General features: G+C 35.0%; 4 protein-coding genes across 4 annotated transcripts; all 4 read left to right on the forward strand.

Moving 5' to 3' along the window:
* The first annotated feature begins 1351 nt into the window (after positions 1–1351).
* On the forward strand, positions 1352–3343 carry LOC9320170 (peptide methionine sulfoxide reductase A5). The gene is made up of 4 exons (XM_021031809.1): positions 1352–1772; positions 2408–2520; positions 2613–2757; positions 2877–3343. The coding sequence occupies exons 1-4, from the start codon at positions 1368–1370 to the stop codon at positions 3072–3074; spliced, it is 861 nt and encodes a 286-aa protein (XP_020887468.1). The 5' UTR covers positions 1352–1367; the 3' UTR covers positions 3075–3343.
* An 819-nt stretch (positions 3344–4162) lies between these two features.
* On the forward strand, positions 4163–5781 carry LOC9320171 (peptidyl-prolyl cis-trans isomerase Pin1). The gene is made up of 2 exons (XM_021031810.1): positions 4163–4590; positions 5322–5781. The coding sequence occupies exons 1-2, from the start codon at positions 4356–4358 to the stop codon at positions 5444–5446; spliced, it is 360 nt and encodes a 119-aa protein (XP_020887469.1). The 5' UTR covers positions 4163–4355; the 3' UTR covers positions 5447–5781.
* A 799-nt stretch (positions 5782–6580) lies between these two features.
* Positions 6581–7611, forward strand: LOC9320172. Its single transcript, XM_002884060.2, has one exon. It carries the CDS (start codon positions 7109–7111, stop codon positions 7475–7477), a length of 369 nt encoding a protein of 122 aa, XP_002884106.1. The 5' UTR covers positions 6581–7108; the 3' UTR covers positions 7478–7611.
* Positions 7612–8694: 1083 nt separating this feature from the next.
* LOC9320173 (histone H1) lies at positions 8695–9622 on the forward strand. The gene is made up of 2 exons (XM_002884061.2): positions 8695–8938; positions 9024–9622. The coding sequence occupies exons 1-2, from the start codon at positions 8852–8854 to the stop codon at positions 9435–9437; spliced, it is 501 nt and encodes a 166-aa protein (XP_002884107.2). The 5' UTR covers positions 8695–8851; the 3' UTR covers positions 9438–9622.
* Positions 9623–14349: the final 4727 nt, after the last annotated feature.

Consider the following 14349-nt stretch of genomic DNA (forward strand, 5'->3'; position numbering starts at 1 on the left):
TTTTTCTTCTTTTTCATACTCAACCGTTAGATTATAAAGATGACGTCAGCAGACCCAAAAAAGTGGGTTTGCTATTATATATAGATTCTTAATTCAATTTCTGTTACTACAAATCAGAAACAGAACATCACCTTAATTATCTGCAAAACCTGCAAATTAAAAGACATTGACTTGGTCTTTAAATCCTGTGTTTGGCTTCTTCACACGAATGGCATTTCAACAAAGTTTCGTAAAAATATTGAATAAACGCTAGAGAAATTATCTATAACTAAGAAGTGAGGCAAGAGAAGTTATCTAAACCTCTGAAGATGACAAAGCTCAATGGAAGGCGACTTTTACTAAACCGACTCTGATCAGTGCCAAAAATAACTAACTTTCCTCCAAAATTCCTTGAGAAGCACGTTAGCCGGAAAACCTTTTAAAACCCTCAATAGTTTCCAATACGGCTCCTCTGGATTATACACCATTAGTGGATAATACACTCTTGACTCATGAAGATTAACAGAAAACAACATATCATCAATCAATCACACAACACGGCTCTTGCCACAGAGCATTCAACATATCTACTCCTCCCCATCCATGACTTCAAATTAGTTTTTTTTGGTTCGTAAGCATAAGAACAGTGCTTATCCCTCATGTAAATATTCTCCTCCATCACCACATATGTCACAAACTCAGTCACAGAGGTATGTAGGTTCGGACAGAAGGTTGGTCTTATTGCTGCTAGGAGGAGAGGTCAAGCTGCTGCTTCAGCCGCCAAGGCCGACTAGGGTTATTTAAACATAAAAGAATTTGTTTCTCTTTTCTATATATGTTTGAAGTTTTGTTGTCTTGTATTTCCGTTTGGACGACCTTGTTCTACAATTCTAAACATTTTTATGATAATCTTTATCTTCCCTCTCTCTCTCTTTAAAAGCTTATAGTATACATTGCAAATTTTCATCACAAGTTTTATTATTGTTCTCTATCCGAATCTTGTTTATAGCTAGATGAGTAATTCTATCACCTAAGCATAATTTGCTGTTGGTTAGTTTGCAATGGTTCCCTAACGAACCGTATCAAACCGAGTATTTAGTTATATGTTTAAAACGTTTTAAGTATCAATAAATTAGACAAATAGCTGCCAATTCCGAACCGGTGAAAATGGTAGGGACTCAGCATGATGAGAGAGTCTCACCACGGTTCGAGTAGCGATATTGGTACCTTGTTGCTACCACGAGGATGTCTATCACAAAGAATCATGCCTTAAGTGGTAGCCGAATTAAAGTAATCTAAATTACTTCATTATTTTTATAATCTTAAAACTGAATCAGGCAGCGAACCTTCTAAGTGACACAGAGGGACTTAAAGACAAGAGAGTTTTAATGGAGGTGGAGCCATGGCGTGACTTTTTGAGCCATGGTTGTTCATATGGAGATTCGTTCCCTGGTTCGAAGCAGCAGCTAGACGAAAACTGTGTAATGGCTATATCACTGAAGAGGAACCGTATCTTCATTCCTTATGCGAATCTCGTCTTCTTCTTCTTCTTGTGTATCTCTCTGCTCGATAAAGCTGTTTGCATCAGGATTTCGAATCAGATCTCGGATACTATCGTTGATTCTCCCGATCGTCCTTTGAAATCTGCGGTTTTCGCTCTTGGAAGCTTCTGGAGATCCGAGGCTGCGTTTGGTTGTATCAATGGCGTCGTTAGAACAACCGCCGGTTACGCCGGTGGAACGAAGACGAATCCGGAGTATAGAAACTTAGGTGATCACGCCGAGTCCGTACAGGTTAGTTTATTGTTTCGATTTCGAGGATTGAGCCAATGTTTACTTGGATTTGATTTGATCTACTTAATAGTTTATTGTTTTGATTTTGAGGATTGAGTCAATGTTTACTTCGTTATTCTATTGCCGCCGGTTTTGAATTGAGCTTTATGATTGATCTTGTTGCCTCTTATAATTTGTGTAGTCAATGATTGAGCATATTATTCGACGATTGGAAGATGCTTGAAATCAGCAATGTTCTATCTTAATAGCTTAATTCTGTAGCTGATTAGCTTGTTTTGTTGAATTTTGGTAATGTGTGATGTTATTGTAAATGTGATTTGAAGTTAAACTAAGTTGATCTGTTACCTCTTCTTGTTCGACTGAATTCATTTCGCTTGGATCGACAAATTTGTGTAGAGAATTGGAGGATGCTGTATAGACTTAATGTTTTATCGTACTTAATATCGAAATTATGTAGCTGGTTTAGCTTGTTTTTCTGAGTTTTTGGTAATGTTAGTGTAAATGTGATTGAGGTTAACCTAAATCGTCTATGTTCATCTGCGCTGTTGAAAAGTAATCCTTGTGTTTCCAGGAGCTGGGTTTAAAGTTTCTGATCCTTTAGATTTGTGTTGCTCTTGCTCTGTAACTGTCTTCAGGTTGAATATGATCCACGGATAATCGGTTATCGTCAGCTCTTAGATGTATTCTGGTCTAGTCATGACTCTAGACAAGTGTTTGGACAAGGTCCTGATGTGGGTAATCAATACAGGTAAAGAGGAAGTAAATCTCCCTCACATTAGCTGTTTGGTAATCCTAAGTTTGTTTGGGCCAAATATATAACGTCGGAATCTTTTTGAACAGATCCTGTATTTTCACTAATTCTACAGAAGAGTTGAGACTGGCTTCTACTAGCAAGGAAAGGGAGCAACTTAAATCAAGAAACAGTATTGTGACTACTCAAATTCAACAGCTAGGAACGTTTTATCGCGCAGAGCCTGATCACCAGGTTCAACTTTATGTCTCTGTACATCTTCGATTCCTATTACGGCTTGTTAGCTGTTAATCCAGTTGTTAGAGGATAAACAGTTAGGAAAATCGATGTTCTCTTGAATTTTGTATATGCAGAAGTTCGAGCTGAAACAACATCCATTTCTTATTCAGCTAATTGGAAACATGGCAGAAGAAGAGCTCGAGAGATCAGCTCTAGCCACAAAACTAAATGGTTATGCAGCCGAGCTCTGCCCGTCTAGAATCCAGAAACATATCGACTCTAGAGTTAATGAGATCATTAGAAAAGGTTGGCCTGTCTTGAAAGACATCTAATATGTAAGCCGTGTTAGATCTTCGCGCTCTTGGATTTGATTGATAGTCTCAGATGTAAGTTTTGGTTCATTCTTTAGGCCAGGAATTGGTCGCAACAATGTTTATGTCTTACTCTTGCAGTCTTGCCCCTTGAGTGGTGATTGGTCAGTGTTTTGTCTTGTTTCATTCGGATCATTCTCACAGAGTATGCTTTTTGTTTTCTTGTAAGCAGATTCATTTAGACTTTCATTGTATCATTATGGTAGTGATTACCAATTCATTGATATTATATATATATATATATATTCTATACTTTGATTGCCAATCACTCACATAGATTATGCTTTTTAATGGATCCCACGGAACAACGGCTTCGGTACTTACATCTTAGTATAATTGATTATGATGTCTAAAGAAAAAAAAAACAGACTGTTTTTATCATACTGCATCACACGCACAGTTTGTTTGGCATCCTGAAGAAGACAACTTCAGACAACAACCTTATGAGAAATGGGTCAGATTCTCGATACTAGGCCTGGGCGTTCGGGTATTTTGGTTTACAAGTTTAGAAGCTGTTCGGGTATTTTACGATTTTGGATCAGGTTTGGTTCGGGTTTACGTTTACCTGAAGTATCTGAAAATCAAAAAAATTTGTATCCGAATGTATCCAAACTACTTGAAAATACATAAAATATCCAAAACACACTAGTATTATAGTATCATCAAAAAGCCAAGGATCTGACCATTATAGGTTAGAAGCAGCAATATGTAATCGAGCTGTTTTATTAGGAATAATTGGATCATTTTAGTAATCTAGAAACCTTTTGCTTGCATATTATTTGGTAAAATCTTGCAAGTCATGGATTAGTTGTGTATACATTATAATCAATATTTTGAAAAATACTAGATATATAGAAAAGCAAATATATATATATATATATATATATATATAGATGAAATTAGATTTAGAAAGGTGTGATTGGATTAAGGTTTTTAAGTGGTTAAATATATTTGATTTTTGAAGTGTTTTTACTTTCTTAGTGGATATATTTATTTATCTATTTTCTTGGTTTTGAGTTGTGTGATATAAAAACGCGTCCCACAGTTGCAAACGTCAATAATAATTAGGGTAAAGCAAAGATAGTGAAGCAGAGCCGCAAAAACATTTTCTCAAAATCAACGAAGATAGATTCAGATCGGAAACGTAAGAACGATTCGGTCTCCTCCACAGATCGAACATTGAAAGAGAAGAAAGACGATCATCACCATCACCATCACAACAAGCATCGGAAGAAGAGCAAGATGGCGTCGAGAGACCAAGTTAAGGCATCGCACATTTTGATTAAGCATCAAGGATCTCGGAGGAAGGCGTCGTGGAAGGATCCAGAAGGGAAAATCATCTTGACTACCACTAGAGAAGCCGCCGTTGAGCAGCTTAAGTCGATCCGTGAAGATATTGTCTCCGGGAAGGCGAACTTCGAAGAAGTGGCGACTCGTGTTTCTGACTGTAGCTCTGCTAAACGCGGCGGCGATCTTGGTTTGTTCTTATCCCTAATCTCTAGGTTAGCGAGTTTAGGTTTAGGATGATTGCACTTAGTGTTAGATCTAGTGGCAATGACATTAATCTGGATAGTCTTAAGTGATGTTTGTAGAAGGAGTATCTATTGGATCTAACTGTGTACATTGAAATTGAGCATAATGATCATATAAGTCTGCTTAGATCATTACTGTTGTTTAGAATCTCACAGTTCTTCCTTGATGTGTTTATAGTCATCACTAATGGTTAGAAACTTTAGCTTGATAAATCTTTAGTTGGTGCTCAGAGATTTTACTAATCTCTAGCTTCTATCATCACTAATGTTTAGTTTCTTCCTATTTCCCAATAAATTTATACTTGGCTCTCATTAATCTCGCTAATGTTTGTTTTGATCATCACCGATGTTGAGAATCTGAAGTTTATCTTCCTTGATGAATCTATAATTGTTGCTAATGTCCACATAGATTAACACCGATGATTAGAATCTAAAGTTTCTTCCTTGATGAATCTGTAATCGGTACTCGTAAATCTTACTAATGTCTGCTTAGATCACTACTGATGTTTATATTCTGAAGTTTCTTCCTTGGTGGATCTATAATTGGTGCTCATAAAGTGTACTAATGTCTTCTTAGATCATAACCTATCTAGAGTTTTTATTCTTGATGATGGATCTATAATTGTTGCACATAAATCTTATGCTGGAAGTGTTCATGTTGATTGACTATGTTCAGGTCCCTTTGGTCGAGGTCAAATGCAGAAACCATTTGAGGAAGCGACTTACGCACTCAAGGTGGGAGATATAAGCGACATTGTCGATACAGATAGTGGAGTCCACATCATTAAGAGAACAGCTTGACCTGATCCGATCTAATAAATGTATCGAAGGTGCCAGCTTTGTTTCCCTTCTCTTCTTGACCAGAAGAACATAGAAGAAGAAGAATAAGAAGAAGTTAATTCAAGGTTATTGTTATTGTGGTTTTGATTCGGAAACTGTCTACGAATTTGATACAAACAACCCAAACATATGATAAAACCAGACACTCTATCTCATTTCTTCTTAAAGCTTCATAAGCACATTCCATGTCGTAGACAGTGATTTGTATAATCATATTTCAGTATCTTTGTCATATGTTACTGCAACATTCTGGCATCTTTTTTAGTGTTGTCATTTTGCTCTTAAACTTTTGATAATCTTTGGTAGGGATGTCAAAATGGGTTAATACCCATGGGTTACCCGAACCAGTCCATGATTTTAGTGGGTTTGGGTAGAATTTTTTTACCCATATATATAAATGGGTTTTAGTGGGTTACCCTATTAGGGTTATGAGTTTAATGGATAAAACCCATTACGGTCATGGGTTACCCATGAGTTTCATAACCAAAACTAAAAAGTAAAATTTATATATTCTATATTAATATATTATGGAAATTTATATAAATATATGTAAAATATCTTTTTTCCTTTACAACTATATAAGTAAAATATCTAAAATAACTATTAAAGTTTACATTTTATCTAAAAATAAAAGTAAAAAGTAAAATATATGTATAATATTATTTTAATTTATTTATTATTAAAAGTAAAAAGTAAAATATATGTAAAATATATGTAAAATAAAAGTAAAAAGTAAAATAACTAGATTTTTTTTAATTTATTATTTAAAAAGTTTTGTTGGTTTACAATTTTTTTTGGTTTACAAACTTTTGTTGGTTTACAATTTTATGTTATTTTTTTGGATTTTTATTATTTATATATTTTATTATACATATATATGAGTACCCATATAAAACCCATTAAGCCAATGGATTTCTACAATAATGGATTTGGGTATGTAAATTAAACCCATATAAATATATGGGTCGGATCAAACCCGTCCATTAAACACTCGAACCCATATAAGTTTGGGTCGGATCGGGTCGGATTACCCATTTTGACACCCCTAATCTTTGGCTCTCTTCTCCACTCTTAATATTTGAGAAATCGTTTATTGTTAGGCGTAATTTAACGTCTAAACCAGTTTAGTAGGCTCGAGCGGGATGTTTAGGCTTTTGACTTTTCTTAACAACATTTAAGGTTAGACCCATTTAGCAATTAATCTAAACAGGTTTTTATATTAAACAAGTCATGGAGAACCCCATTGTATAGAACTTATACAAACCAAACCTTAAGATCGATCCAAATAGTTTTCTCTAAAAAAATATATTTGATTTATGATTGATTAATTATGTGAAGCTGGTTATACTTTTATTTCCTCTTTGTAGTCAATATTTCTTAGTTGATGTTACTCGTTTCACACTTGGAGTTTCAACACTATTTAAATTTATAAAACGGCTAATTAAATACCTAGTTAAAACATTCAAAGACGTTAAGTTAAGATAATTAATATCACAGTTTCACATTTCATTCCATATAAATAAGCAAGGATCTTATTGTTGTTCATCAATCAAAAACAATCAGAGCATTAAGCATATATTTGAGATTTGGCTATACTAAGGCTTTTTTACTCAATTTTTCATTATGTCTATCAAAAATGTGCTTTCACTCATAGCAGTTCTATGCATCATAGTTTCTGTAAATGCTCAATTGCCACAGTTTCCGGCTCCGTTTTCTTTTCCATTTCCGTTCCAACCGATTTCTGGTATGCCAGGATTACCTGATTTAACAAAATGTTTGTCATCCGTGATGGATATTCCTGGATGCATTGCAGAGATTTCTCAATCCATTTTCACTGGAAAATTCGGTAATTTAGGTCCGGCTTGTTGCAAAGCATTTTTGGACGCCGAAGACAATTGCATACCGAAAATTCTATTCATTCGGTTTTTCCCTCCGATACTAAAGGAACAATGTTCAAGAATTGTCGGTGCAACTCCTCCGACACCAAAATAGAGTTTTAATTTATTTTAAAGATTATGATTTTTTTTCAACTTATTTCTTAAAATTTTAGCTTACTCTACATGTTATACTCCAAAGAAAAAACAATGATACAGTGATAACATTTGAGAAGTTGTATTTGGGTTCAATATTTACTCATTCTTCAATTCTAATGAATAACACCTTAAACATCAAGTCCATAATTAATTTAGTCTTGCAATGTTTCAGATTTTCATAAATCTTTTAAACATGTGTAACACAAAATCTGCGAACAACTAATAACTTTACTAGATAAGGTCCGTCTAAATAGCTGGGTATGAGAAATAAACTATTTTTTTTTTAATCTATCTTTTCAAAAGCCAATTTACAATCTTACACTTTTTATTTTTGCAATAAAATTTAACTATTTATAACACGTCTTTACTAATTATATATAATAAGGTATTTCTCAAAGTGCAACAAAAAGATAAGGAAAGGACAAGAGACTGCAGCAAGAAAAAGACGGACCAAGCGTAGCCAGAGAATGTGGCAAACAAATTGAACTAAGAAAGAAGAAAATTAAATTAAATTAAAAAAATACAAGGATAAACATATTGAAGTTACAGTTTTCAAAAAACATATATAAGGTACAAAATTAGAAAATATTAAAACATGTATTAATATTTTTTAAAAACAAAATAGGGAACTTTCACTTCTATTTTGAATATATTAACAATTTTTAATAGAATTAATTAGTTTGATATATTAAATAAAAAATTTTAATATATAAACAAAAAATTTTGATTTATGTATATATTTCCTTTTCCCGATAGGGTTAGAAAATATTTTTCTACTTTTGTTTTTAAATATATCAAAATTAGGTTTGATATATGTAGATATCTCGTTAATAAATTTAACACATGTCGCGTTCACGTGAATTACTAATTTTGTCAACTTTATATAATAAGACGGCAAAAAACGCTGGTTTAAATTTTAGCCCTTCAGTTTTTTTATTAAGCCAAATTTAACCATTTATTGGCCTCATAACTGCGTTATTAAGAATGTTTTTAAAAAAATTGTAATATTTCAATGAAAATTAAGAAATGCTTCAAAATTGAGGATTTATATTCAATAGAAAACACACTCGTTCACAAAATGCATAGTAGACCAAAAGAAAGATCACCAACACCAAGTGTGTTTCTCGGATAAACACATGGAATCCAGCCATTACTTAAACCACACGTGTACGCTCAAGATTTGATTATTGCACACGTAACCGATCCTCTGACAAAAACCATAACGAATCCCAAAAACACACGAATACACTTCTCCGCGCTATAAATAAGCTAGCTCAGAAAATTTAACAGATAGAGACAAGACAAACAAAGCAACACTTTCACTAATCCTCTTATGGCCGAAGAGAAGACCTTGAAGAAGACTCCGGCGGCGAAGAAGCCGCGAAAACCGAAAACCACCACTCATCCTCCATACTTTCAGGTGAGTTTTTCTTTTGAGTTCTAACTCTTTCTTTCGAGTTCTGTCTATTAAACTTGGTTTGTTTTTGTTCTTGTTTTTGATGAAGATGATAAAAGAGGCTTTGATGGCTCTTAAAGAGAAGAACGGATCAAGCCCTTACGCTATAGCTAAGAAGATAGAGGAGAAACACAAGTCTTTACTTCCAGAGAGTTTCCGTAAAATACTTTCTCTACAGCTTAAAAACTCTGTCGCGAAAGGTAAGCTCGTGAAGATCAGAGCCTCTTACAAGCTCTCAGATACCACCAAAATGACAACGAGGCTACAAGACAAGAAGAATAAGAAGAATATGAAGCAAGAAGATAAAGAGATCACAAAGAGGACTAGGTCTTCTTCGACAAGGTCCAAGAAGAGTATGTCTGTGAACAAACAAGAAAAGATGAGGAAAGCGAAGAAGGCGAGACAGCCTAAGTCCATCAAATCTTCAGCTGGTAAGAAGGCCATGAAAGCTTCCGCTGCTTGATCACTGAGGAGGAGGAGAAGAAGAAGAAACTGTGTGTGAATATGAAGAATAAGGTTTTTTTTTTAGTATCTGTAAATGGTTTGGTGTGGTCTCTTTTTGGTTTAAGAGTAAAGAGTCTTCGGATGTATAACTAGTACTACCATGTAATATACTCGAAATAGGTTTTTGCTCCGGTTGAGCTAAAATTTGTTCAAATAATCCGAGAAACAAAGGCAGAACCAAATTCGAGTAAATTTGGGGTTAACTAAAGCTAATCATTGTTGTAAACCACATAACGGATGGACTCCATAACCGTGGCCCATGTCCATGTTCTAGAAGGTCCATGTCTAGCTTTTAGAAGACTCGCCCAATGACGGTTTATGTTAGTCTTAGTGGGCTTTGTGCTTTAGGGTTTCCTAGTCCAATTGGGATTTGTCTCCCTTATTGTGTATATATAAGTTGTAACCTCATTCATTAATCAAGAGAATACACGAGATTCATAACACGTTATCAGCACGATAGCCTCTAAATCCCTTAGCTAAAGATCTGACACATAAACCCTAATCTCACGATCTCTCTATCTCCATCAAACCCCTAAAACGCAAAGAAATATGCCTCGGAACTTCAAAGAGGTCGTTCTCTCAAATCGTGAGGACCCAGAAAACGAGCAAGATACCAAATCGAAGCCCTCGCCGAGACGAATCCATCAGTGCAAACGGCTTGTCGATCTGACCACCGACGCGCCCTCACGCACAGATACAGTGTGCGCCGATTTGTTTTGAAAACCCTAGCTAGCTCGTCCGTCCGTTTGCTTTCTCCTTTGCTCGGCGATTCCTTCCAAGGACCATACGCTCATGACAAGTTGATAACCGAGTTCTTTAGCTCCCGGTTCTAGTCCGTACAACCCCATAAGGTGAAAGGTAACATCAAAACCCTAAAGCTAAAGAACCAACAATCGAACTTGAAAGTTAAACAAAGAGAAACTCTAAAAACGAACCTTGCTTGATAAGCAATTGTTATTTCCTTGGATGATCCGATTGCTTGACTCGTTTAAGTTGCTAGAAAAGTTATTATTGCTTAATCTCAAACTTGCAAACTCGAAAACACTTAGCCATGACCAAAACTTTTAAGACCCTAAATCGAATTGGAAACCTAAAACCCTAAAATATAATCGATTGATTAAGGTTGTTTAGGTTGTTAGATTGATTGTTTCTTTGATTGATTACATGCATAAGTTGTTAGAAACCCTAAAACTAAATTCGCATAAACCCTAGAAACCTTAGAAAAGATAATCCTATTGTAAATCTTAAAACCCTAAATCCCTAATTAAAATAGGAAAATCAAAAATCCTATTGTAAATAGGAAAATCCTTAATTGAGTTAATTCTATTCAAAATAGAAAATTTCCAAATCCTAAATAAAATAGGAAATCTTAAAAATCTAAAATCATAAGTGAAATAGGAAAAGTTAATCCTAATTAAAAGAGGAAATTTTAAAACCTTAAAACCCTAATTAAAATATGAAATCTTAAAACCCTAAAATACTTATTAAAATAGGAAATCTTAAAACCCTAAATTCCTAATTAAAATAGGAAATCTTAAAACCCTAAAATCCTAATTAAAATAGGAAATCTTAAAACCTAAAATCCTAATTAAAATAGGAAATCTTAAAACCCTAAAATCCTAATTAAAATAGGAAATCTTAAAACCCTAAAATCCTAATTAAAATAGGAAATCTTAAAACCCTAAAATCCTAATTAAAATAGGAAATCTTAAAATCCTAAAATCCTAATTAAATTAAGAAATTCCTAAAACCTATTCAAGATAGGAAAACCTTAAGAAATAGAAAAATTTCTAAATCCTAATCAAAAAAGAAATCTTAAAAATCTTAAATCCTAAGTAAAATAGGAAAACCCTAATCCTAAGCAAAAGAGGAAATTTAATCCTAAAAGGAAAAGGAAAAGTCAAATCTCTAAGTAAAATCGATTCATGGTTCGGTCTTAAATACCGCATGACATTAACGATTACATGATTTTGATTTAAACCTCTTTTCCTTGTAGATGTTGAATTACAACTTGTATTTTACTGCCCTAAATCTCTTAAGAGATAATTATTTAAAATGGGCAATGGATACTAAGATTATCCTAAAATTCAAAAGGACTTGGTGAATGTATCTAATAAGGCAATAATGTCAAGAAAGAAAGATAGATACAAGGCAATATTAGCCACCATCTTATTGAGAGTCTCATAATCCAGGACTATAAGTCCGTGGATGAGTCTATTGCTAGATGAGCAAAATAATGACTTACTGATAAAAACAGTGAATTACGACCTCATAGATTAACCGCATTACCTGATGCCAATAAGGCCGCAGAGGATAAGAAAGAATCCAAAGAATCTAACCACGTCTAAAGTAATAGACCACACGGCCGTAGCCGTAGTGGATGGAAAGGACGTGATTGTGGCCACTATAACTCATCCGGCCGTGGGAACCACTATAACCGTGGATGTAGACCCAATTCCGGCCGTGGTCGAGGGCGAGGACGATGTGGTATTTCCAAACCACAACACTCGACCAAATGAGTATGCCATAGATGTGGAATGGGGAACTATTGGGCTAAGATATGTAGGACTTCCAAACATCGTTGTGACCTCTATCAAGAGAGTGTGAAAAGGAAGAATCCTAAAGCCCATTTGGTATATAAAGATGGTGAACATGATCAAGATGATCTAATAGAGTGTGAGACTTTTGATTGCCTAAAAGAATCAAGTTGATAAATCTGAGTTCGACATCAAAACCTCTACGCTTTCTTTGCATTTTATGTTTTCATTGATTGTTATTTCCTTGAATTTATTTTATATTATTTTATGTTTAAAACATGATTCTTGTCCATATAAGAAATGGCCGAGGACAAGAACATATTTGTGGTGGATAGTGGAGCCACACAAAAGATAAGAGATATTTTCCTAAATCTCATAATGAAAAAATGCCAATATTAGCACTATAGCGGGTATAGCAAATCTTATTGAGTGCTACGGCCAAGCCCATATTCTATTACCAAATGGCACGCATCTTGAACTAAGCGATGCCTTATATTCACCCAGCTCAAAGAGGAGCTTATTAAGTTTCAAAGATATAAGATTGAATGGTTTCCATATTGAAACAAAGGGTGAAGGGAACAAAGAATTCCTAAATATAATTGAGATCACCCAAGGACATAAGAAAGTCCTAGAGACTATACCCGCATTATCCACTGGTCTCTACTATGCTAAAATCGATATGATCGAAGCTAATATGGCAATGAACAAAGAGTTCATCGAGAAATTCACTTTATGGAATGACCGGCTTGGCCATCCGGGTCATAGTATGATGCGTAAACTAATAACTAATTCAAAGGGGCACACCCTAAAAGAGAAAAGAGTTATCCCTAAGAATCTCACGTGTGAAGCATGTTCACAAGGGAAACTCATTATAAGGCCATCACCGGCTAAGGTAAATATAGAAACCTTAAACTTTCTGGAAAGGATACAAGGAGATATATGTAGACCAATACACCCACCATGTGGGACATTTAGATATTACATGGTCCTCATTGATGCATCGACAAGATGGTCGCATGTTTGTTTATTATCCTCTAGAAACCAAGCGTTTGCTAGGTTGTTGGCCCAGATCATAAGACTGAGAGCCCATTTTCCAGATTTTCCGCTTAAGACTATACGTCTAGATAATGCCGGTGAATTAACGTCCCAAGCGTTTAATAACTACTGTATGTCCATGGGGGTAAGTGTGGAACATCCCGTGGCACATGTACATACACAGAATGGATTAGCGGAATCCTTCATTAAACGAATTCAATTGATAGTTCGACCATTACTCATGAGGTCGAAGCTTCCAGTAGCCGCTTGGGGACACGCTGTTTTACATGCATCAGAGCTTATACGCATAAGGCCATCTAGTGAACATAAATATTCACCATCCCAATTACTCATGGGTCATGAGCCAGACATATCCCATCTAAAGACTTTCGGGTGTGCCGTATATGTACTGATTGCTCCACCACATAGAACAAAGATGGGACCTAAAAGGAGGATGGGAATATATGTTGGATTTGATTCTCCCACCATTATTAAATATCTAGAGCCAACTACGGGTGATCTATTTAAGGCTAGATACGCGGATTGTCATTTTAATGAATCCGAGTTTCCTACTTTAGGTGGAGAGACGAACAAGCTTAAATTAGCAAGATCCTCGGACTCTGGCATGAGAATCAGAGGTCCATAATTATACATTTGAAAAGCTAGCTAATCAATTGCCAGATTCCTTTGCTGACCCAAAAGAAAGTTACAAAATCGTACATACCAGCTTGTAATGCACCAGTACGAATTGATGTCCAAAAGGGACTTAGTCAAGTTGCTACAGAGTCTAGACAACGTATGAGACGTGGTAGACCAATAAGTTCCAATGATAAAAACCCTCGGAAATTAAATAAAGGTGCAATAGGAATCCGAGGTTACTAAGGAAACTATCCCAGACATAGAGATAAGGCCGGCCGGCTCTAAGGTACATGTACCATATAATGTAGCTTGGGACGCCAAGCTGCAAAGTATTAAAGGTCCTGACCATAATAAATCTCAAATTGATTATATCATGTCTGGAACATAATGGAACATATAAGAAATGTCGACATAAGATTATATTGCATGCAAGGTAGCACTTGAATTTATGAATATAAATGAGGATCATGAGCCCACGTCTATACTAGAGTGCACTCAAAGACTTGATTGATTAAATGGTACAAGACCATAAAACGTGGAGCTAAGAATCATTAAGAAAAGGAATGAGTTTGGTCCGACCTTAAGGACACCATTCGATGTAAAAACCAGTAGGACACAAATGGGTCTTTGTGAAGAAGAGAAATGAGAATAATGAAATCG

Source organism: Arabidopsis lyrata (assembly GCF_000004255.2).
Source record: "Arabidopsis lyrata subsp. lyrata unplaced genomic scaffold ARALYscaffold_3, whole genome shotgun sequence".
Lineage (NCBI taxonomy): Eukaryota > Viridiplantae > Streptophyta > Magnoliopsida > Brassicales > Brassicaceae > Arabidopsis > Arabidopsis lyrata.

Coding starts and splice junctions, on each gene's coding strand:
- LOC9320170 (XM_021031809.1), top strand. CDS start 1,368: ATGGAGGTGGAGCCATGGCGTGACTTTTTGAGCCATGGTTGTTCATAT. Junction 2,521..2,612: donor GATGTGGGTAATCAATACAG/GTAAAGAGGAAG, acceptor CTTTTTGAACAG/ATCCTGTATTTTCACTAATT. Junction 2,758..2,876: donor GCGCAGAGCCTGATCACCAG/GTTCAACTTTAT, acceptor TTGTATATGCAG/AAGTTCGAGCTGAAACAACA.
- LOC9320171 (XM_021031810.1), top strand. CDS start 4,356: ATGGCGTCGAGAGACCAAGTTAAGGCATCGCACATTTTGATTAAGCAT. Junction 4,591..5,321: donor TAAACGCGGCGGCGATCTTG/GTTTGTTCTTAT, acceptor GACTATGTTCAG/GTCCCTTTGGTCGAGGTCAA.
- LOC9320172 (XM_002884060.2), top strand. CDS start 7,109: ATGTCTATCAAAAATGTGCTTTCACTCATAGCAGTTCTATGCATCATA.
- LOC9320173 (XM_002884061.2), top strand. CDS start 8,852: ATGGCCGAAGAGAAGACCTTGAAGAAGACTCCGGCGGCGAAGAAGCCG. Junction 8,939..9,023: donor CTCATCCTCCATACTTTCAG/GTGAGTTTTTCT, acceptor TTTTTGATGAAG/ATGATAAAAGAGGCTTTGAT.